At 40.8% G+C, this 25003-nt stretch overlaps 1 protein-coding gene across 8 annotated transcripts; it reads left to right on the top strand.

The window, feature by feature from the left end:
* The first annotated feature begins 355 nt into the window (after window positions 1-355).
* Window positions 356-24767, top strand: LOC114146888 (transcriptional repressor p66 alpha). Of its 8 annotated transcripts, none has more exons than XM_028021311.1 (11): window positions 356-518; window positions 12155-12669; window positions 16235-16364; window positions 16983-17111; window positions 17669-17746; window positions 17846-17965; window positions 18258-18464; window positions 20151-20412; window positions 20519-20943; window positions 21037-21295; window positions 23552-24767. In XM_028021311.1, the coding sequence occupies exons 2-11, from the start codon at window positions 12158-12160 to the stop codon at window positions 23689-23691; spliced, it is 2262 nt and encodes a 753-aa protein (XP_027877112.1). In that variant the 5' UTR covers window positions 356-518; window positions 12155-12157; the 3' UTR covers window positions 23692-24767. The 8 variants fall into 8 exon arrangements, with proteins under 8 accessions (XP_027877112.1, XP_027877115.1, XP_027877113.1 ...); XM_028021314.1 differs by lacking the exon at window positions 356-518 and adding an exon at window positions 632-810; XM_028021312.1 differs by lacking the exon at window positions 356-518 and adding an exon at window positions 633-929.
* Window positions 24768-25003: the final 236 nt, after the last annotated feature.

Here is a 25003-nt window from a genome sequence, read left to right as displayed (position 1 = left end):
TTTGAACTAGTAGGTTATTTCAGGTGGCGCCCCAATGGCCTCTGCCACTAAAGTGTAGTCCTCTCCCAGTAGAGCTTAAGTCCCACATCTTGACTTGAGGTTGCATTTTTACGACAAAAACATAAGTATTTGGAGGGGAAATCTTTAGTTGTACTCAGATGATTATTCCCTCACTGTGACATCCTGAGTGTGAGCATGTGCTTTTAATTCGCTGGTCCTTCTACGGGTCACCCCAAAGACCCTGACACCTTGGCCCCTCTTTGGCCCTTGGTGGCCACCGGCTTACATGATGTTCTCTGGTCGCCCTGGTATGCCGAGGTGCGCATGCCCACTAAGAGGACGCAGCGGCTCCATGTGTGTTGAGGCGCATTATTTGGCAACAGACGCGGCAGCGGGGAGGGCCGAAAAAAAGAGGATATCCCCTGGATTTCAAAAAAAGCAACGATTTATCGAGGTTAACTGCAGATTAAACATTCCCTCTTCGACCATCGGCGAAGAACGGGCGACAAAGCTTCAAAGTAAGTTGACTTATGCGAAGCTTAAGTTTTTTTAGTGAGTGGATCGAGGGGAGCCTTTTATTCGGACTCGACGAGAGGAGCCAGGTTTTCCTCCACCTATCTGTGACGATAAAGAAGCTGATGGGCTGTTGAAAAGTAACACTTCTCCGCAGAGCCAAAGGTTGAGCGCTGGGCAGGCAGAGGGGGGGCTCGCTCAGCCGAAATTTAGCTTTATTTTACCCTTCCTCAGGCTCGCCGGTGTGTAAATGTGACAGCCGGAGTTGGCTCCGTGCGTTAGAAGTCGCTAAATGAGGTGAGGATTACGACGTCGCACTGCCGGCGGCTCGTCGGCGGCAAGCTCAGTCCGTGGGCCCGGTGGGTGAAATTTATGAGTTCCGAGTGGGAGATTTCACCTCGGGAGGAGGCAAACAGGTAAACAGTCCCAGCCAGAGTCGAGCAAATCCCACTTTCAGGGCTTTACGGTGAAAGTTTGTGCCTCCTTTCGAGCTGTCCCGCATCGGGGTGCAGCCAGGTCAGCGATTCGGGCTCGGTTCTGGTGGTTCGGGTCGCAGTGTCGAACGGGAGCTGGGATGAAGGACTTTTACTAGTTGGAGTCAAAGTGTCTGTCAGCTGATGCTGCTCGGACATTGACCGTGTTTTATCCGAAGCTAAAGGGTCTTAGTGTTTTTGTTTGTGCGACCTAGCTAACGTTAGCTCGCTAACTAATAACACCTCCTCCGAGGCGGTGTCAGTAATAAAAAGCCGGCTAGTTGCACATGTACTGTGGGCTGGGTTTAGTTTTTAAAGGGCTGACTGTGGTGTTGGACGGTGTGGAGGCTGCTGAAACGGTAATGGTGGACGCGGCTGCCCGCTTTTAAGCCCCGTGGCACCACCGTTGGTTCTGCTATCTGATAGCTAATCTTCCTACTTCTCTCTGTGACAACCGTAGTCTTCCTCCTCTTAAAGCTGAACACACACACACACACACACGCACTCACACTCGCTCGGTGACACACGACGCACACACTCCCACTCTGCTTCTTTCTCTCAGCCAGACAGCCACACACACACACACACACACACACACACACATTTCTCCACACGAGTTTCCAGCGCTTCAGGACAAAGCTGTATCTCAGGGCTTTCTTTGCCATCGAACCGGTTTATGTTAAGAAGTTGATCTCTAAGCTTATGATGACGCGCCAAGGTGGATTTATAACATTTAATAATTGATGATTGAATATGACTGAAGCCGGCGGGAACCACGTTCAGCATCCAGCAACACGCCATGCAGACTCTGGTGTCTGCTGCTCTTACATTAAGTTATAACAACTTTTTTATTTGCATTCATGGTAAATACTGTCCTTAATTTACAAAGTTATATCATGTAACAGCTGTTTGTGGTAGTATTTTGGCATTTTTTATTGTATTTTATTTGGATTTAATGTAACAGACAAACACAAAGGAGTGCTTAAATGTGGTTTAGGGAGAATCTGAAAAGTGTGTTGATGTAATAAGTTAACACTATGTAGACCCACCGTTCTCTTCTGTTACAGCTGTGGGTCTTGTGGGTGTATTGCCACCATCTTTGCACATCTATAAACTGAAACCATTTTCCCATTCATCCTCGCAAAGTACCTCAAACTCAACCAGATTTAATAGATAACATCTCCAAATAGCAATTTCTAAGTCCTGCCACATATTCAAAAGTAGTTGTAGGCCTGCTTTGTGATTATTGCCATCCATCCTCTCATTGTCTTTCCATGTCTAGTCCTGCTAAAAAAAAATATTTGGTGTGATATGAAGTGTTGATTTTATCCACATATAATATTCTGCACGTAGCTCAGACAGTTACGTCTGCGACCAAGTACTACATGGTATGTTGTAAATAGGGCGTCTTATTGCTTTCTTTAAACTATGGCTTTTCTTCCATTGTTGTGCACAACTAATAGTTTTTATGTTAGCCTGAGCTGTAGATCTCTGCAGCTCTTCCAAAGTTTCCATTGGTGTTGTGAACAACCATTATTTGGTAGAATTGTAGGTGTGCCACTACTAAGTTTAAATCATGAATAATGTAGCTTTGAAATTTTACAATTGAATAGTTTTGGGGCTTTTTTTTTAATTTAAAGCAACAGCTCAAAATTTTCCATCATGTTTCTAACTCTCTTGTGGGAAGAATTATAAAACTTAGCTATCAGTTCTGCTGAGTAATCAGTCAGACAATGTTTAGTCTTTTTTATCAGTCATTATTGGATACTTAGTACTATAACCAGATTGCTCCAAAACACAATCAGCCTTTTTTTCCGTCAGGATCCAGAATAAACCATCAGTTGTTTATCTGAACAAAGGCCATGTAAAGTTTTGTTTACATGTTAACAATATGCCAGCTGTTAGAAAAGGCCTTGCTTTGACCCTGGGCCTGCTGTATTGGACTACCTCTCCACTACAGCGGTTAAGTGGAAATTTGGTGCCGTAGAAGTACTGTCCACCCAGGAGTGCTGGTTTTATCGTTGTATGAACATTAAAAATGTGAGTCAGAAACTTCTCATAAGTTATGACCTTCCCAGAAAGCACCATTCCAGCGATCACACATGATTCAGGTCTAGTGCTGTTGTGTAATCATCCATGCTTTTGTAAAGGGTCATCTGCTGGCCATATTTTAAGTTGCTGCACAGCACAACTCGGGGTCACAGGTTGGCTCTACGGTCAGTTATGGAAAGTATGTTCAATATAATTCATTGTATAGACAGAGCCGGGTCAAAAAGGTTCTCAGAAAGTTTTTTTTCTTTTTTTTTTTTTTTTGCAGGCGCCGCAGTATGACGAGGTGGTGTGGCTGCATACTTGCTCTCTTTTTGAAATCTTTGTGTGATCCAGTCGTTGGTTTTCACAGGCTAGAGGTCTGTCTGTGTGTAAATAGCATGCTGAGCACATGCTGTAGGTTCGACTGAGGATCTGAGAGCAACAGTATAAACACTCACCTCCAAGCAAGAAATCAGATGAAATGTGCCACGATAGCGGCCAGGCGAAAGGTTGTGTATGTTGGAATGTTGAAATCTGCTGGTGAAAACTGCAACTTCATTACACAGCAGATATTAGTGAGATGATGGGTTAAATTCACCATCACCCCAAATAACGGGGACGAATAACGTGTTAAGCATCAACCTGCGATATAGGTTGCAGTATGATTTCTAAAACATATCTAAACATGATAATGTTTCGTATTACTGGTGTAATGAGGAGGGACGTGGCGGAGCTGATGTTTTCCACAGAGTAAGCCCTGTGTTTATGATGCTACTGTACCTTGAGCAATGAATACACATAGAAGCGAGGGCTGCAGCAGAACTGCGATCTTTTTGTCTCTTTTGTGTATCTCTGCACTCAGCCTTTTCAATGAAGTGACTAGAGCAAAGCAACCACCATGCAGTTTCCTTCACTGCCGTTGAATTATAGGGAACTAACATAAAAAATATCGTTTTTAATCATGAGCATTAGTTAGCAATGACACTGTAGAAAAGTGTATTTCATAAAGTCCCTCGAAAAGGCTAATATTGAGAATATTAGGAGAAATATCTTGATATATTACTTTATTGTAACTGTTTTTATTTATTTAGGAAGGGATAATCAATACAGCTGCTGGTAAAATAGCATGACTTATTGATTACAGTTTTAATATTTGTTACATGTTAATACTTTTCTTCACAGCAAGAATATTGAATATTAAGCCACAAATTTAGTGGTAACCTTCAATTAAAACTTGTTTAATGAGTTCTGTGCCATTTTTTATGGCTGAGCTACTCTGTAACTACAATGAATATTCTTATATTTAATAAGCTATCTTTGTTGCTTGCATTAACTATGTTTAGTTTTTGCACCCACACACATTCCCAAGAATGTCAGTGTGAGGCAACAAGTTGGGGTGGAGCAGCACTGTCTTGCTCTATGCTCCAAACTAGGGGTGCACCAATAAATCGATTCTGATTTTTTTTTAATTTTGGGAGATCCGGAGGTCGGCTGACACTTACATGAGAAACCGATCTTATTGGCCTCTCCTTTCAGGCCTCTTCAAAGGTCTGAAAATCACCCAGTGTCCTCTTTTGAGCTAGGGCTGACCGACAGATTACCAGCAGGACACGTCTTCATGTGCACAGTTAACAATAGTCAACCTGCTGTTGCCAACTTAGTGAAATGTTGCTATATTTCTAAAAAAAAAATAAAAATCATCATAGGCAGGCTTTTAAAAAATTGGTAATCCGCCACAAAACAGCAATCGGTGCACCTGTACTCCAAAGACTAGGACCTTAAAACACCAGCAGTGGTGCTATGGAAGACTGAAGCGATCCTTAAAAATAAAAAGAAAGCTTGGTGTACTTTGATACCTGGAACTGGGCCATGCTTGTTGGTTAATTACATAGACTGACCAGAGTCGCTAAGTGGCTGTTACTTGACCTGTTTGGTGAATGACTGGTAATTTTCGGATGTTACCTGACCACATAGATGATTTATACACCACCCACGCTGCAGTTTACATCACACAGAGTGACACAGTCAGTAATATCACTGCCTGATCCACGCTATAAATATTTCTGTCATTAATCTCACAATTTGTTGAAATGTTTTTGCATAATTCTGTCCTGAAAACCGGAACAGATTAGCTCAGAGCATTATCTCTACTTAGCGTCCATATTAATTACTTGCATGCTAATTGTCGTTGGACATTAAAATTTCCTCTGTCCAATTGCAGTAAGAGAAACTGCAGCCCAACTTTCATCTAAACAAGCCCTGCTTTGTGCTGGATGTATGACACTGGCCTCTGTGTGCAAACTGGGTTAGTTTACTCAACAGGTCGCAACACTTAAAGCACAGATTTTTCAGTTTACTTTTATTTTTAAAAAATTTGGGATATTAAAGAACCAAAGTCGGCAAGTGAGGCATGGGGAAGAATTGGAAAATGGCAGTGTGCCTCTATTCTTGACGATAACTTTGACGACTACGATTTGCAGAAACTGCAACACCAGCTGATGTGCAGATGTTGTCCACATGTTTGTTTGAAGCTACTATTCATGTGTCTCTTTATCCCCTCAAAAAGGAGTTTAGCAAAGTGACAAAGAGGTTTTACCTTGTCAAAGTTTTTCTTTTAAGTTTGGAGACTTTTAACTTTATGGAGCTGAAAATATATAGACAGCTACATTCTTATTGGATATCTGGAAGCAAATGATTATCTTTATCATATTGAATGAACTCAGTATGTTGTGTAAAATGGTTACCTTTCAAATAGCTGGCTACATATTATAAACATCCTTTGACCTTTTAAATACCTCACCTATACTTAAAATGTCTATCTTTTAAGCTGCATCAACACCGAAATGTGTTGTCAGAGATCTTTTAGTAGTTATCAGAAGTGGACAACTCGATCCAAAATATCGCAAAAATTGATACCAAATTCAAAATCATTGTCTGATCAATACGAGCATGGTGATACTCATACTTTAGTTTCAGAGTTCCTCATGAAATTTCAACTCAACTCTGCCTGAAAAAATTTTTTTTGACTTGCTTTCAAATTATATTTTTTGTAAATGCACACAGATTTGCCTTGTTTTTTTTTTTTTTGTTTTTATGTCATTTTAATGTTATTGAAGTATTTTATAGATGCCTTTAGACATTTAGCTCAAATTCTGTTCTAGTTTTTATCAAAATGATTCAAAGGAAAAACTACAAAAAAAACCCGCGAAGGTCGGAAGTGTTTTTTGTTTTGTTATTTTTAGTTTTTTGCCAAACTTGAATAAAAAGTATTTTTCTCAAGATCAGCTTTTGAAGCTTCCTTCCTAAAAGGTTAAAACTGAAAATTGTACAATTACAGTCCATGATTATTCTTTGCTGCATTTTTAGTCCTTTCTGGTTGCGTTGTTGCAGATATTGATTATTACCATGGCATTTGTGATTTGATATTTTGTGCGGTTCTCATTCTAAACAGGTTAGCAGCACGTCTGAGTATTCTTCGCTGACATGTCTTCTTAAAGAGAAACACTATTTTGGACACATGGTACAACCTTAAAGCAATTTTTAATCCAGGTGTCGCATCCATCTTACTTATCTATCCATTGTAAAAGCTGTATATTCTGCTTGGAAGAGAAACAGAGTTTGCAAGGTGTTTCTTTATCCCATATCGAGAAATTTGCCTCAACTGCATGTTAATAATCTGAATAATATGCATCCTCGTTAGTAGTCAGCGGTGGCTTTCATTGTTCCTGAAAGCTGTTAGAGTATTTTCATCTTTTTTGAATAATTATCAGGGTAATGTATGCTAGACAGGACAGATAACTGTGCTGTGACACTTTGAGAATTGCACTTCCTGATTTCAAAGACTGCATAATCGTGAAATGGACTATTTTGCTGGGGTTCCTGGTGCATTTGTTGACAAAGGCCGTTTGATCTGAACTCTGGCTACATGGTGAAGTTATGTTTTGTTGGGAGTGGCTTCTAGGGGCTTTTTTTTTTCTTTTTAGGGCGTCTGTGAGGTCAGTTTCTTGGGCTGGTTGGGGTGTGTGGGCGTGCGTGCGCGTGTGTGTGTGCGTGAGGTACAAGGAATTATGTGTAAACTGCCACGGAGATGAAATGCGAGACCTGTCAGCCATTCACGTCCCCCATTACAAAGATAGGTCTGGTGTCCGTGTAAGGTTGAGGCGGTTGTACTGGCATGTCCTGTGTCCAAACTTCTTCTAGCAGCGTCAATCCCCCTGCCACAGACTCCCCCCACCCCCACCACCTACCCCAAACCTCTGAATCTATCAGAATCATAACAGCAAATCAACACGCACACACACACTTTATAATGACTGTGTACAAGCTCCACTCTCACTCCAGCACCTGAAGGGTTAACAAAAGCCTCAGCCTCTCTCCGTCATACACACTCATATATGTACACACACACACACACACACACACACACACACCAGACAACCGGTTTAAACCGGTTCCCAGGAAAAGTGCTTTGTGTGTCCCACTGAATCCTGGGAAGGGTCATGTCATGTGTGTCTCAGTGATGTCAGAGTATTAAAAAAAACTTCATCAGCTCTAGGTTATCAGATGGTTGCTTTGCACACTGTGCTGTGGCACTGTGTGTATGTCCTGTATAGGTATGCTTTGAATATGCCAACTGGACTGGATGCTCACCACTGTAACAACTTGGAGCAGAGAAAGGGGAGGGGATAGAAGGTCTGGGCAGCCAGGTTGTTGGGGTTGGTTGTGCTCATTTGTTACCCCACTTTCAAAAGAAACAATAGTTTCCTGTAGAATGACTCCAGGCATGCCTCAACAAATATGAAGGGCTGGGTCCTTTTTTTATGATTTGAATCATAGCTGTGCAGCTTTAGCAACTTGGGATCACCCAGTGACTGCTGAGATGTGTTTGAGTCTTACCTGCTGTTCCTGTTCGACATTTAGTGACCTTTGAGCGGACCCTTTCTTATTGCATCATGTGAGGCTGGACAACACATCTATTAATGGCTAAAGTCGATCCAAGGTATCTGCATGCAAAATCGCATAGTGGTTCTGCGTTAGACATGAGTATTTATTATTTGATTCAAGTTGATTTTTAAAAATCGGAATATCATGATAAAATGTTATATTTCAGAAAGTCAAACTCGTATTCGTTCCACCGATCATTTCACTCATAAGAGGAATGCAGCGCACAATGTCCAGCTTCATGGTCAGACAGACAAACAGCTGGCATTGTTGGTTTTTCAAAATAAAGTAAATTTTAAACTTTCATGATATTTAAATTCAGTTCAAACTCTGATTATTGTTATTGCGTGCTCAAATTTAGGCTGTATTTAAGAAACTCCTGCTCAATTTGATTACATTTTTCCTGAATACCTGTATTACCACTGATGACAGATTTATTGTCTGTTCATCTAATATCAGTGGATTCAGTTTACGTTCTGGTTATGCTGTAAGTTTTGACTAAAATTTGTAGGTACATTGTAGGAAAATATGTGTTGGCACTTTCAAACATCTTGTTGGAATGCATTCATGAAGTGTAAACAAACTATACAAAGAAAATATGAGGGAAGAAGAAAGGAATGAGTCAGAGGTTCAAGCCCAGTTTCTGGCTACATTCATCCTGATGCACCATTGATGTGATACTTCATAATGTTTTTTTTCTTCGTCTGGCCACTTGTGTGTGTATCAAAGTGATCCAAACCAATATATCCAAGTGTTAGAAATGGTTGTTATAATGAAGTTGGGTGCTTTTTTATTAAGGTGACTTGCAAGTTGACTGACTTGCAAGTCTTCTAAGACATGCTTTGTCTGAATTATGCTGCTTAGGCATGTCATGATAAGTAATAAATCTATTAATCACATGATACATTAAAATGAGGGCGATAATTCTAGTTGCATGCTTGGTTGTTTTTGTCTCTCTCTCTCTACCAAAGATGCTGGATGACAAAGAGTGGATTGAGCTATTTCTCCCCTTCTTGTTTCCTTGGAGTAAGGTTCTCAACATACAAGCAGCGAAGTCGCTCCTTCTCCATTCATTGTCTATTGCCTTCCTTCAGCTAAGCGACCAGTGGAATTTGTACACGTGGAATGTTGATGTAAACGTGCACACGGGTTAACAACACAACACAAAGTTGAAAAATGTAAAGCGGTTGATGCACATAGTACGCAATAGTGACGACATCGACACGGCGCGCACTGTCTGTGGACGATTGAGATTTCATAGTCAATTCTACCAATTGCCTACAGTTCTCATGATAAATTCCTTCATTTCCCACAATCCGAAGCCAATACTAGCAAGTTTGTACTAGTTGAGTGCCTAGCCCGTTTTTTCGCCATCAGATCAGATCACCGAATTGCCAGTGTAGTACTGAGAGTGACTGTCTGGCTGATGCAGGACCTTGTGATTGGTCGCGACGACTTTTAACCTCATCTGCTCGGTGTGACATACAAAACAGTTCAATGTGAACATTGTTTCCCACAAAGCACGGATAGGTTCGGTGGATATTTGCTTCACATCTTCCTTGAGCAGGCGTGAACCTACGCGGAGTGAAGTACGCCCGAGTGTGTGGGAGTCGGGCACTCCATAAATCTGCCTTTATTAGAAGAGTGGCACCAATAAAGGCATTGTGGAAAGATAGACGTTAGAAGTCCTGTTTAAAGAGACTGTAGATGTGAATTAGCTTATCCTATAATCTCTTACATTGCTTCACATGGTGACATTTATGTTTAAGCTGTACAGTGTCCCTTTTTAGATAAAGTTTATTATTATTATAAAGCCATGTAGGGGACAAAAATGTGCTTTGGTCAAAAGACAAAGTTTTAAATTTTCTTCCGCAAAAGGTGCACGAGTACTGACTTGGTGGGGGCAAACGAAACAGATGGACTCCACACTTTTCAGATTGTTTTCTTCTTTCTTGTTTCTAAATTTTCATTTTCACAACTGTGCTCTGTTTTGTGATCCAAAATAAGTGGGACTAAAATTTAATATGGTTGTTGCTTGAAAAGGAAAAAAGTGTAAGTGGTCTTCAGCCTACTGGGGGAATGCGAGTTTTGAGCTGGGGACATGGTGATGGAGGGCATCGTTACGACCAGAGCAGCAGACATCATGCATTGACGGATGTTGTCCGCCGTCTGCCTGCTTCTCTCTTATTTCCGACATGACAGGAGGGATTCAGAGCAGTCTGTGTCGGGGTTAATGTGTGACACTGCGTGCCATGCACTGGAGCACTTCTGCGAGGACTCTCTGTAATGCTCATCTGTGTGACAGAGAGAGAACTGCCTTTTGTCTTTGGTTCAACTCCTGGTGGCGTTTTAGCATCTGATTGGGTAGAATCTGCAGTAGGGGGGGATAGCTCCGTGTAATGGATCTGGTGATCATCTGACCCAGAGAAAAAGGTCTGAGACCCACAAGCTACAAATAAAATTTTAAATTAGGAGGGTTTTTTTTTTTTTACTGAAATTGTGCTTAAATAGTCCATCATTTAGTTTAGTTGAAGTGATGATAATGTTGTCATTTTAGCTGTCTGATGTCTCACTCCCAGCATGTTTGTTAAAAGTCATTCTAGGAGAAGGAAAAAAAAAAAACTTGCAGCACTTTAATGATCCTCAGATGTCTTTTTCAGTTTCTTTCTTCTTTTATTTATTTTTTTGCACGTAGCGTTGAACAGTTGCTAAATAGTACCATGCTTGCGTCAGATTTTCTTACTTTGGTTTTTGGTTCAGACTGAAATTTGGATAATTAGATGTTTTGGAATTACGCTGGAGTCAACATCTCGGTCATGTGACCGGGCTTCTAATCCAACTTGTTTTGTCTTGGGGCCATGTCAGTGCAGCTCTGTGCCCTGCTATAGATTCAAGGTCAGATTTGTCTCCAGCAGTTGCTTAATGGTAGGTGTGCATTCAAAACAGTGCTGGCTGGGAGAACGAGAGAATCATATTGTTGGAGGTAATCCCTCAGTAATGGAGGTCTGTGGTTTCACAATGACAGTTAAAGAGGAGGAGGTGACAGATTAGATTTCACTATTGTGGACTGAAGTTGTTATATTAATGTATTTAGTACAAATACATGGATTGTGCTGATATTAGCGCCCTCTTTTAAGTCTGATTTGCTGATTTTTAATGTTCTAATGACCAGAAGACATTAATCAGAGTTGCTCACATTTTAGATTTTTGGCCATAAATTGCATTTAGTTGCATCTTAAATTTGTTTTTGTTCATTAATTACCTAATCCCAAAACTTTCTTTTTTTAATTTTAATATTTTAAAGAGATTTTTTGTTGTTGTTTATGGGTAATTGCAATGGCTGTCGTACGTTTGGCTCACCCTTAAGAAATCCTGCTCTTGTTTCTTAGGGCTCCTTTATATCTAAATGAGTATATAGTTATTACTTATATTGTTTAATTTGATTACTTTATATTTCACATCTTATGTAGGTCTGAAGTTTAAATCATGAGGGTTCTAAAAATTCAACCTTGACTCGCATCCAAGATATTCTTTTCTTTCCATTATAATAATTACCTTAAAAATATTATTCACTCTATGCATGTGTGTTAAAATGAGATGTGATTATGTTGTTAATTGATTTAGAATCTAATTAGTGATCAACTCTGCGCCATGTGTATTTTTGTAGACCCAAATGTTAACTCTTTCCAATAGCTTGCCAGTATTTCCTATCCAGCATGTCCATGTCCAACTTTTGTTTCTTTTGGACTTTTTGAAGTCCAAAAAGTCCAACTTTTGTCTTCCGGGATAGAAAATACCTTTAAAATAGCCATATGTAAAACAGACCCAATTTAAGAAAAATAGATGGCTGTGAAAAGGAAAAAAAAAAATCAGAAAGTATTGAATGGAAGTGTAAAAATATTCATAAATTAATATTCCCTCTTTACTCTGAGTTATCCTGTGTGTAATTATGTTTTGCCTGTTCTTACTGGAACTGTCAAACTGATGTAAAGTGATTAAACTGGATTTTTCACAGATTAATTGTGTAAAATCAACCTTTTCTATAGACCTGATATGATTTAAATGTTTGCCATTACTTTTAAGTTGAGCTCAAATTAATAGTCTAAGTTTTAATTCTTATATAACTCCAAGTTATTATACAACCTTGGTTTGTGTGAAAATGGAGCAGCTCAGTTAATGTTTTTTCTTCTCTGCAGGGGATGTCTGAGGAGGCTGTCCGCCAGACTCGCAGCCAGAAGAGGGCGCTGGAGAGGGAGGCTGCCCCACAGTCTGTGGACCTCTCCAATGTCGACAATGAAAGCAAAAAACCCAAACTGGACCCTTCTGACCCTGCGTCAGAGGCACAAACTAAACCCAAGCCTGATCTTTTACTGGCACAGGACGCTGCGAGCCGGACTAGACCCGGATCAGATCCTGAAACGGAGCCGGAGCAGAGCCGCTTGCCGTTACCATTAGTGTCACCCCCAACTTCCCAGTCGGTGAAGGACGATCGGGATCGGACACAGAGACACCAGACGGCTGAGTCCGGTTCAGACAATCGAATTCACTGCAATGACAGAGCAAGGACGGAGCCGACTACGGACCAAAAGAGCCGGCTCCGGCAGACGGAGCCGAAGGCCTCAGGTGGAATACTTGCTGCAGGCGAGGTGAAGGCAACCATTAAAGTGGAAGTGCAGACAGAGCAGCCTGTGGACATGAGCACCACTAAAGGGTGAGACACAAAACAAAGCAATGACGCTCTCCAAGTTTCTTTATCGACATTTTAGATTATTTTGTTACAACCAAACAGTAGAAGGCATTTCAAACTTAAAGGAAACCTTTGATAGTTTTGCCGTGCTTTGTTTAAGACTTATGCAGTCCATACACTTCCAAATATGGTAGTTTTCTATTTTTTCTTAGTGAATCTATTTATATTGGGGCTATTCACACCAGATGTCTGTAGCAAAACAAGTAATCCTCATAGAAAAATAATGAAAACAGATCAATTTAAAAGTTATGTATAATAAAGGGCAGTGGTAGATTAAGCATTTAACACATAAACAGATTTTTTCCCAATAATTAGGAGAAAATCCTCTTTCCCGTAGTGAGAACTTCAAGATGTCTCCTAAATGGAGAAACTAGTCACATGAATTGTGTGTTTCCGACCCATCCTTCCAAACAACCAAATATTGAAGGTTGTTGGGGCTCCATCCATGACTCTGATCTTTAGATCTTTCCATAGATGTTTAATTGGATTCAGGTCAGGTGAGTGACTGGGGCATTTTTTCATCTTCATATATTTTATTTTTTTCGAAAACCAAATGAGTTCCTTTGGTTGTATGATTAGGAATTTTTTTTCTGAAAAATCCATGTTTAGTTTTTCTCCAGATTCCTATCAAAAATATCCTTGTGACATTCCTCCTTCAGCTACATGAATGGGAAAATACAATATACTGAAACACCATGATGGTCCCCCAGTGGCCTTCTAACTTTACTGTTGACGTGGTGGTTTGTGGGTTGAAAAGAAAATCACAAAAAAAGAAGTTATTCTATTTTTTTTTATGTGTGGATATGTGCTCTTTGGATATCCACTTTGACACAAAAGATGCTTCAGCGTAACTGAACTCTACTAATGTGTGGGAGATGTTGAGTTTGATCTCTGGCATGCCTTAAACTATATAAAGAGATCACAGCTAGGTTTGGTCAGAAAATAGTCAATCGGATTCTGTTTCTACAAATGCCGGGGTGTTTGGAGTCAGAGAATGCAAGATGGCTGTGTGTGTTCACATGGTGATGCTGCAGACTGGTAGGTCTGAGCAGCCTCCTCCTGAACAGTGCAAGCTGTGCCAGGTTTTCAGCACTGTTATAACCCTCATAAAGCTAACTGAGATCCAGATTCCTTTACCGTTCCTCCTCAGAGCTGCATCACTGGACAGATCGCATCAAGATGAACAGGCTTTTTACTTCATCTTTAGACCGTAGTGCACAGGGTGAGTTGGATCGAACCAACTCACAGGTTAAAAGAGGTTTGAACTAAATGTGTCAATTCATTTTCTATGTTGGGTATAACAGAAATTTAATGGGAGTAAAGTGAGAATTTTAATTTTGCCCAATTATAGAGAAAGTGCCATGTGATTGGATGATGATTTCTCAGCATTTCCTGCCGTTGTCCAATTTTTCTACAGCAAACTTTTAAATTAGCCTTTTCTTCAGGAGTGAAGTTTTGTGCAGTGAGCATTCATAGTGGGCACTGTACCTTTTATGTGATCAGGGAAAAACTGCTAATTCCAGGTCTTTCTAAAGGTCGCCCCAGAAGGTCATTGGCTCTTGGAGCCTCTTGTGATAATTGCTTGACTCTTCCTTTGGTAATCTTGGGAGAAGCATGTGATTGTGGCGGGTTTATGATGAAATAATGTTCTTTCCACTTCTGAATTTTTGCCCTAATGGTGCTCACTGGAATTTCCAAAAGTTCAGAAATATGCCTTTAAAACCGTTGCATCACTGCGTTTTGCAACTTCAGGGTTAGGAAGGTTTTATAAGAACTGTTTGCTTTTACCCATCATTACGTGGTGCTTGTGGGATACCTTAGTAATGAGAAACCTTTTTATAGGCCATTAGTTTGCACAAAACCAATGAATATTAACCATTATGGATAAGAAGCAGGATTCCTTTCTAAGTACTGACAGATTCAGACTATTCTCTTGGCTTTCTGGGTCTTTTTTGCAGCTTTTCTTCATCCTTTTAATACTTCTGCCTTATGCGTTGCTTCTTTACTCATAGGTTATGGACTAATTTGTGTTGATTTCTTTTACGCAAGTCACATGGCTTGTTCCCAACATGTGCTGTGAATTTCATGTCAACAGCTGTAATAGAAATACACATTTACTGAGGAAAAACTTTGATGTGTTCAACGCTGGCTTTTCCCAGCTGTAGATCCTGATGCCACCGAGGTTTAACTCGTGTGTCTGATCACATGAATGATCAGTTGTTTCAGCTTCAAAAGTTATTTTGTTCACTGGAAGACTGCCAGCTACTTTGGTGTCTACTTTATATTTCTTTACACCTCACTTTTTGAAGCTTTAATTATGTGAACATATAGGGCTGTATTGGGACACTTCAGTAACCCTTGTGTTGCTTCTGACTCTGTTTTGATGGGAGGCTAAGCGTGGGGGCGCATCTTTTAGTCTACCTCCATTTTCCCTCCACTCTCCACCTGAACCCTAAAAACTCCCCTCACACAAAATGAAGCCGTGTGTCACAAACTGGTTCCAGCCGGCTGTTGCCATGGTTTCCACCGTGGAAGGAACAGGGGGGAGTTAATGTGTCACGTGACTCTGACTTTGAGGTCATGTGACTTCTTTGGAAGAGTCGTGATTAATCCACAGGAAGTGATGATGATGGCGCTAAGCCCCTGAGGAGAGATTATTGCGCGCACACACACACACACTCACACACACAAGGAGGACAGCTAGTGGAGGCAGGCCTCATATTGTCAAGAAAATGTTTATGCCTTGTAGGAATGTTTAATGTCTGCAATCATTGCTTGGTTTCTGGAAACATTTCTACACCGGTTTGGTTTTTGAGCAAATAAAAGCGATTAAAACCCTGCAGCGGAACCTGTTACTTTGCATTAGAGGATACAGCGGACGGGTTGAATAAAATATGTGTAACAGTGTGGTTTAGCAGAGCGAAGGCTGATTGCCATGGGTAGATTCATACTCTCTTCTGGATCTCCATTTGCTTTCGTTTTCTTTGCATTCTTTGTGTGACGTATTTAGCCCCTGTATGGGTCACTCCCAAATGCCTTAGACGCCTGTTTTTTGTTTTTTCTAAAACCCTGCTCCTGTCCCATTTCAGAAGTAAATGGGTTCCCTCTAAAACAGCCGTTTCATTGTGACTTTAAGACATTTTCTGGAGCTTTAAGGGACTACGTTGCCCCTCCTTGGCATTTAGGTGTATTTTCCTCTAGTTGGAATAGCATAGACATGACTAGACTTGTTAGATTACAGTGGAGCAGATAAACCTGTGGTCATAAAGTATAATTGCTGCAGTATTGCAGACCTCCTTGAAGGAAAATGGCGGGACACTATTTGAATTATATTAATCCTGAAGCCTTTTTTTAAATAATAAAAATGAAAGCGGGATCTCTCAGCGTATTCATGCAGGATTAAAAGCTTCTCTTCGAAGTTTTTCATGACGTTCTTGAAAAACATTTTAACGAGTCTCTTTCACTTCTTCCTTTGAGTTTGTATTCAAACATAATGCTGAATGTTGCTGCCTTCTTTTTTGACTCGCAGTATAAAAAGGGAGAAGCGTCCCCCGTCCCCAGAAGACGACGACGTCATCATCTTGTCTGACAACGACTCCCCGAGTCCACCGATGAACGGCCTGAGCCACTTCAAGGAGCTGGACACGGACCTGCTCATGGTTGGACAAAAACACACAATGTTTATAAGTTGCACATTTACAATTCTTTGCACAGGTATTAATGAAACACTTGGATTTTATTGAGGGGGTGTCAGAGTAAAGGGAGCTGAATCCAAGATTATTTTTAGTAAAAAAAGAAATGTTGAAAACCATGTATAATTTTCCTGCACGACTTTGTGTAGGCCAATCGCATAAAGTTTAATACAATACAATACACTGAAGCTTGTGAAACAATAACATAACAAAATGAGAAAAATGTGTATTCATGTGTTTAGACTGCATTTTGCTACAATTTTAGCTTATTTTAGTAATTAAAATAAATCCTAAAATTATTTTAACAATTGTGGCCGTTATTGTGGTGATTAATTGGATTGTATAATTTGGCACGTTTTTTGTAGAAATACATTAGATGGTGTAAACAAACAGATAATTCACTGCATTTTATTAAATAAGAAACTAAACATTTTATTGTTCAAAAAAATAATGCAATAATAATAATAATGCAATGTTCGTTCAGTGAACAATTGATCATAGTATGACATATTTACAGTTTTTAAAAAAACATTTTTTATCTTGCATTCAAAATGAGTGACTTTCTGATTTTACTGTTGTGTGCAGAAGAGCAGCCCAGCAGAAAGAGAACGGATCATCAAGCAGCTGAAAGAGGAGCTGAGACTAGAGGAGGCCAAGTTGGTGCTGCTGAAGAAACTTCGACAGAGCCAAATTCAGAGGGACACTCTGCAAAAGGTAAACGATACGTTTCACCAACAGCCACCGTATCTTGCACTTACGGTTGTGCAAGTGACCGATACCTGAATAGAGGTTTGGCTGCTCTTCTGATGAAGTCTGGAGCACAGGTTCATAGTGTCTCCACTTGTGTTGGGATGACAAAGATGGTAGCTAAGGCGTCCTGTGAGATTGTCCGTTTCTAGTGAACCTGAATGAGGCTGAGGTCATGTCAAATGTGCCACTATAAGATCAGAGGAGTTGGAGGGGAGAGTCATGATTAGTCATTCACTGCAGGTCAGTGTGGAGCCAAACATAATGAGTCACTGGAGGAGCATCTAAACATTTCATGGTCATGTATTTAGTTGATTTATTAAATAATAAAACATAAAGTGTGATACCGCCCATGTTTATGACTCCTTCCTCAAAAGCAATAAAAATCTGATGGAGGAAACCTTTTTGAGTTGTTCAGCAGTTACAAAATCTGCATGTTGGATTTTTGTAAAAGCACCAAATACTTGATGAGCACTCTTTTTTTTCTTTTTTTTTTTTGATTAATGTTTTCTGTAATTTTTCAGCCCTCAGGTTTATCCGGTTCCTCTGCTCCTCCTCCTCTAATTCGAGGAACCATTTCAAGCAATAAAGGCTCTCAGCAGGTTAATGTTTTATTTTCCTCACATGCTTTCAGGCTGGTCATTGATGTTTAAAGGACAGTCATTGTTCATCTAACATTGGTGTCATTTATCTCTGACCAGATTTTGACAGGAAGAAGTTCAGGGACCGTCATCCCTCCCCCTCTGGTCAGAGGAGGACAGCAAGTGTCGTCCAAACATGGCTCCCAGATTATAATGCCTCCTCTGGTTAGAGGGGCACAGGTAAGCCACGAAAGTAACAATAATCTCACTGGTACTGTGTTAATCTGTCTGTCTTTACACAGTTAGGTTTGTTGGATATACACAGTCTAAATATTCAGTCTTACTGCTCGCAGTTGGGTCACAAGTGACCAATTGCAAAGTAATTATGGTAACTAGAACTTATCTCTCTTTGCACCTCTGTCTCTTTGTGTACGTTCTCTTTGCTTTGGTGCTTTTTATGTCCCCTCCCTTGTCCTCCGCTTCCCTCATCCATGACGTGACTCCGTGTCCTCCCGCTCATTGTCCTGGTTAGCCCATCTCCGTGTCTCCACAGCAGATCCACGCTCTCCGCCAGCAGCAGCAGCAGCAGCAGCAGCAGCAGCTGGCAGCAACCGGAGGTTCAGGATCAGGCCCCCCTCCTCTGCTACTGGGCACCAGGAACTCGGCCACCACGGCCCAGGGACAAAGAGGCATGGTCCAGTCGGGCCTGATCCGGGTCGGCAACAGTGCAAACACGCTGGTTCGTATCTATCAGGGGCTCAGATTTGTAATTTAGGAAATAAAAGATCAAGAGGAGTTTCTTTAAACTGAAGGAGAGGTTTTAGAAATGGAAAAGAAAACAGGTTTTAAGTCACTTGTTTTACATCCCTAGAATGTCAGACATCCAATAAATCACTACCAATGGCCTACAGTCTTTAAGTGGGCCATTGGTTGAGAACCTGTTTTTTTCTCTGTTGTTCAACATATTTTTACTCAAGTAAAGGTAAAATGTAAATGTAAAGAAAAATACTCATGTAAAAGTAAAAAGGCAATAGAGTAACTGATGATCTGATCTGATTTCATCTAAAAATATGAAGTTACATGCAAATGGTGGCACTTTAAAAACTAAAATGAAAAAAGTATGGGAAACAAAAAAAAAACTAATACATTCGGGCAGAAGAAACGCTTTTCCCAGCCATTTTTCAATAATATACTAAAATGAATACATGTAGTAGGATAACTATCAATGGATGGTTAAAACAAACTTGTTCTTCATTCTGTTAAGCTACTTGGATTGGATAAAATATCCAGAAATTTTGCTCAAATAATAGTAGCAATACTTCATAATAATGTGATTTCAGTAAAAAGTAGTAAAACTACCGTCAGTATGGAACTGGTAATCTAAAAAAAAAAAGTCTTATTTTTCAGTCATGCATTTGTTTTCCCCTTTTTTTATTTCATATATATTTTTTCAGACGTGATATTCCTACGCTATAAATTTCAGAATTTATCTACTTTTTTCCATCATTTGTGCTAGGGCTGTTGGAAAAGAATATTTTAGTAATCGAGTACTCTATAGAATATTTTTACGATTGCTCGAGTAATCGTATCTCCTGCTAATATTTTTTTAGCAAGTGTTTCACTGCCTGCTAATGATTTTGGTGACCAAGATGTTAAAGCGCCCAGAAAGGACTGAGAATTTGGGTAAATCACAGTCAGCATCTTCATCAACGTATTCATCAGTAATATTGCAGTTGCATGATTTTCTAGTATTATTAATCTCTACTTGGAATCTTGCGTCATTTCAATATAAGCCAGTCCACGGTTTGCTTGTTTAGGTGTTTACCAGCGTTGTGATAGCTAAATCATTTTACACGAGGTTTGGCATCTTGGCCACTAAAAATTCACACTTGATGTGAGCATAAAGGGGAGTTAGTCCCTCCAACCAGCCAAAGAAGGTCTTTGCATACAGAGATTGAATGAATGATGCTTTATTTATATGTATATTTATATGTAATGTATACAAACAATTGCATCCAAGCAGTCTATTGCAATTAAAATTGTGATCCAGTATATTTTGCGGCTCAATTTCAAACTAAAACAGTAATCTACATTCTAAAATTAATCAAGTGGCACTATTATGCATAAAATTTTCACAATATGATAATCAAATCTTTTCACTAGAAGTGCATTGAAAGTTTACACTAAAGCGACTTTTGATGTCTAGAAATGATCCTTTTTCAGTTGAAATCTTAAAATACAGTTATGCCAATGATGGCGGTAAAACTGTCAATCAGTTTAGGTTTTAAACAGGCCTCTGCTGATCTGTGGAGTGTCATTATTTTTGCGTTGTGAAACAAAGAACCATTTCATAACTGTCAAAGCTCACAGTAATCAAAGCTGTTCCTGATGATTAGCTCCTTCCTGCCTCTGCTTGTTTACGAAGGCGTCTGCATCCGGTCTGAAGGCCTCCTCCTTGGGAAGCGGTGGTATTTCTGTGGTCGGTGTCAACGACTCTCCAGCTAGCCGCCAGGCTGCGGCTAAGCTAGCCCTGCGGAAACAACTGGAGAAGACCCTGCTGGAGATCCCCCCACCCAAGCCACCTGCGCCAGAGTTTAACTTCCTGCCCTCTGCAGCCAACAATGAGTTCATCTACCTGGTGGGACTGGAGGAAGTGGTGCAGAACCTGCTTGATACCATCCACAGAGGTGTGTTGGCTAGACAGAGGAAAGTTTTTTATTATCGCAAACCATTCTAGTCCAAGATTTTGTTTTTCCGTCAGTCCTAAAGAATTTCCCCTCCTTTCCTACCCAGGAAAAACAGGTGTGCCACTCTCTAAGCAAGTCATCCGAGACCCTTTCATCTGCACCCAGTGCAATACTGACTTTACCTGCCGCTGGAGGCAGGATAAGGCTAAAGGCGGGGTTGTGCTCTGCGAAGACTGCATGTCGTCCAATCAGAAAAAGGCTTTGAAAGCTGAGCACACCAATCGGCTGAAAGCTGCGTTCGTCAAAGCGCTGCAGCAGGAGCAAGAGATAGATCAGCGCATTATCCAGCAGGTGTCCTCCCCGGTCTCCCACAGTACCTCGTCATCCGCCTCATCTGCCGCCTCGTCACTGAAGGCAGAGCAGCTGGTGTCTCAGCAGCTGAAGCAGGTTCAGGCCAGAGTTTCCTCCCTCCAGCACCACCACCAGGCCAACAGGGGAGCCAACATCCTCCATCATCACTCCATTAAGCAGGTGGGGGGGGCAATGCTTTTATTTTCATCTAAGAGAAGAGTTTGTTTAGCAAATGTCGGTGCAAGTCAAGCTGTCCATTTGTGTCCGCCTTAGAGCTCACAGGGCCACCTGTCCCACGGCGTCTCCTCTTTGGGGATGAGGGGTGTCCCCCACTCGTTCTCCTCCTCCTCGCAGCTGCAGAGTGCGGTGGCGGCCGCAGCTTTGGTTAGCCGGCCAGGTAAGCATGCCCACGTTTCCCACCGCTCTGTCCAGAGTTCAAAGGTGAGCAGCAGTGGGATCAGCGGCGGCAGGAATGTCAGCGGAGGTAGTGCCTCATCAGCTGCATGGAAGAAGCAGAGCAGCAGTAACGCAGGTAGACCCGCATTAAAGCCAGCCCAACTCTGGCGCCTGACATCTCCTCTCTTTCAACTCCTGTCTGGTCCAAAAGCAATCCTTGAGCACGTTTCGTCCAAATTCTAGTAGTGCCTAGAAACGCATTAAGTGAAAAACATTAGCTGAGATCAGAAAGACAAAATGACACGGGAGGAAATGTTTTCGGACAAGGCAAACCCACTCTGGAGTTCCCTTCCTGGAATTGATCCCATTTTTCCTACTTTAGTCCCCTGGTTTTGGTGAGCTCATGTTTTTCCTGGGTGTCTGCTGTAAAGTGTGTTAGAGTAGAAAATCTTTCAGTTTTTCCAACACAGCCGCAGTCGGAAGTTTACTACATGGTTCAATTATTTATTTTACTTTTTCTATTTTCAGTGAGGAATACGACTACACCAAAAGTTAGAAAAAGAAAACCAATTCTAATTTATACAAGGTGACAAGTTATTTAACCCCAAGTGATGCAACGAGTAGCTTCTTATTTCACGTATCGTCCTGTGGTCCTGGAAGAGGTGTTAAGGTGTGTTTTAGAGGGGTCAAATCATCGGTATGAAGCAGAGAAAACTTCTGACGAGATTGAAGAAGCTACAAAAATTGGGTTGCAAACCGTCAAACGCATCAATAGAAACTGGAAGTGGGAAACCATCGTCTTTGAGAAGGAAATGCAGTCAGAAAGGAATCCTGAATAATCAGTAATTATTTAAATGTTTGAAATCAAATTGAAGAAAAAGACCGCCAGAACTCACTCATATTTTTAATAGTATAAAAGCACCAAACAGCTACGCATCCATAAGAAAACTACCAACACATTAGGCTAACTGGAGAAAAAAGCTCCAATTTGCAGGGAATCATAAACATGAGCGACGGAGGGAGGTCATGTGGTCTGAGTCCAGATTTACCCAGAAGGAAAGGCGCATCAGGGCAAGAAGTGCGGAGAGTGTTCTGTAGCAGCTTGTGGGGGCAGCGCTGTGATCTGGGGTTGCTGCAGTTTGCCAGGTCCAGCTTCAGCAACATAATGAAGTCAGCTGACTACCCAAATACTGAATGATCAGGTTTTTCCATCAGTTAATTATTCCTTCCCTGATGGCGTGTTCACATTCCAAGAGGACAATGGACAACTCATCAGGCTCAAATTGTGAACGAGTGATTCAGGGAGCATGTAATATGATTTTCACACATACGTCGACGACCGTCAATTTCAGACCTTAACCCCATTGAGAAGCCTTGGGATGTGCTGAAGTGAATCTTCAGACATTTCAGACATCATCAAAACAATACCACAGTGAATGCATTCGACAGTCAAAGCTAAAGGAGGCCCAATTAGGTAACGATATTTTGAACTAGTTTGTGTTCTTGAACAATGCTGGCCTTTAACTATAAAATACTTTTGTCTTATAGTTGTGGACTTTCTGAAGGCTTACTGCTAGCCTGCTAAATTTATTCCAAAGCCAGTTTTGATTGGATCATTGTCCTGTTGAGACAATGATCCACAACACAACTGGGTGTTGGACACAACTCACAGTCACAGTTTTGACCCAAACTGTGACCCTCAGATGAAAGGGGTTTCCTCAGATTATTCAGGAGCAACCCAGGAACCACCAAGGCCCAAGTCTGACATGAACTAGAAACCTTTGGCAGAGTAGTGCCAATTTCCAAAGGGAGGTGAGATCAACACGGGCTAAGAGGGCATTGCTTCCACAACTGACATCCTCAATCAGGACAGAAATATGCCTTCTTTGGAGGGCTTTTATGATCAAAGGAGACAAACGATTAGTCCGCAATGTGGAAAAGATGTTGGATGAATTTACTTCAACTCTGCTTAAAACGTTGGGACATTTAAATAAATAGCAGGTCAGTTCCCAAAGAGTCAATAAACGTAAGTAAACTCTGGCTCTGGCAGGAAGAGTGGTCAAGTATTCAGGCATAAATATTATGCCACAAGCTAGAAAGCATCTGATCGAGGTGCCATTCGCAAATGAACATTTGGTAACATTACATCATTTATATGTGTATAAATATTTATCAGATTTGAGCCTGTACGTTTAAAAAAAAAAGAAACTCTTGGACCCAGGCCTTTTTCAAATTAATTACAAAAAAAAAACGAGTGTATGTAAACTTCTGACTGCACCTGTGTTTGCCTGCGCATCGTGGGGACCTTGGGTGGCTTCGTATTCAAGTAGTCGTACTACTCCACCGATTTCTCCACAACGAGCTCCACAGACTGACCGCTGCTTGTTCGCAGGAGTGACCATGGCCTACGTGAACCCGAGCCTGACCGGTCACAAGACCTCGGCCACTGTGGATGCCCGTCAGAGAGAGTACCTGCTGGACATGATCCCCTCTCGCTCTCCCATCTCGCAGACTGCAAACACGTGGAAATAACTGCATAAATGGTGCCCTGCTGTTCAGAAATTGTGTCCAAGCTCCTCATCTCCCGATAACCTGGTCCGCAGCGCCCCCACAGGACTGTTAAGCAATTACAATCTCTCAAAGTGAAGAAACGTTCCTGAAATCTCTTTGTAAGATTTTATGTTTTAGTTTTCATTATTCTTGTTGTTTTTATTTTGAAGTTCACGCTGTTGTTTTGGTAATTATGGACAAACCATTTTTATTTGAGTGGGTCAAAAAATAAAAAAAATAATAAAAATAAACGATACTTGAAGGGCTTTCCCTGAGCTCTGTCTTTCAGACTGAGCAGGGAAATGGTGTGAGAAGAGCTTAACATCTGCTGTTAAAGAGAAAAGTATTGAGATTTAGGGTTATCAGCCATTGTGGCGGTCAGATGAACCCTAATTTTTGACACTTGAATGGTTCTAGTTGTAACCCAGGAGTTCACATTAAACAAAATACATTTATTTTAGGTAAAATCACCAAGTTGTAAAATTTTCATTACATCCTCTCTGTGTAGTTAAAGGTTTGAATTTACGTTGTATTTACAGTAAGTTATTTTGCTTTTGACTGATGTTAAAAATCGCTCAGTATGAAAGTGTTTTCTACTGAGTTTATTCTAGCTTTGTTTTGTTTGTTTTTTGTTGGTTTTTTTCCCCTGTTTAACAGCATGCCTATCCTTACGCCTGTTTTGCACCTTAGCAGAAGAAGCGCGGTGTCATTGCTTAACTCATCTGTAATTACCATCTACTTATTTTATATTATTGTCAACATTGTAAGACTTTGAATATGTCATCACTGCAAACTCTTGACGGAGCTGAATTTTCTGCACTGGAGCCAGAGCTCCTGCCTCCAATAATTCAGAATCCAAGAAGCTGGGTAGACGTTTTTTCTTACACCTCCCAGCTACCAAGACTTGGGACTGCACAAGAACATCCAGAATTCCTCACCATCATGGGTAAATGTCTCTGCTTTCCAAAATCTTTATTGCATTGTTCGGAATTATGTTAAAGTTTATTTGGTTTACCTTTTCCTAGCTCCTAAAGAAATAAAAAAATATACATTTTAAATGGCTCCTGTCATTTCTTTTGTGTGTGGGGGGCGGGGGGAGTAGGTTTTACAACAAACAACTAATCTTTGGACATTTTATTAGTGCACTGGTTCTGTCATTCAAGGGCATTCTATTAACAATTTCTAAGCAGCCATTTGTGCACCAATGTGTCTTTGTTGAGCAAACAAGGAAGTGAATTATTTTCCAGTACAAACATGGATTTGTTGCTGAAAGAACATCTGGCTGTCATCTCAG

The sequence above is a fragment of the Xiphophorus couchianus genome, chromosome 6 (genome assembly GCF_001444195.1).
Source record: "Xiphophorus couchianus chromosome 6, X_couchianus-1.0, whole genome shotgun sequence".
Lineage (NCBI taxonomy): Eukaryota > Metazoa > Chordata > Actinopteri > Cyprinodontiformes > Poeciliidae > Xiphophorus > Xiphophorus couchianus.
Note: the sequence above shows the minus strand (reverse complement) of the source record. Positions and strands in the feature narration are given on the sequence as shown.

Excerpts from the sequence above, each read along its gene's own strand:
- LOC114146888 (XM_028021309.1), top strand. Across the intron at positions 12,670-16,234 it reads GACATGAGCACCACTAAAGG|TATAAAAAGGGAGAAGCGTC; the intron begins GTGAGACACAAA and ends TTTGACTCGCAG. Across the intron at positions 16,365-16,982 it reads TGGACACGGACCTGCTCATG|AAGAGCAGCCCAGCAGAAAG; the intron begins GTTGGACAAAAA and ends TGTTGTGTGCAG.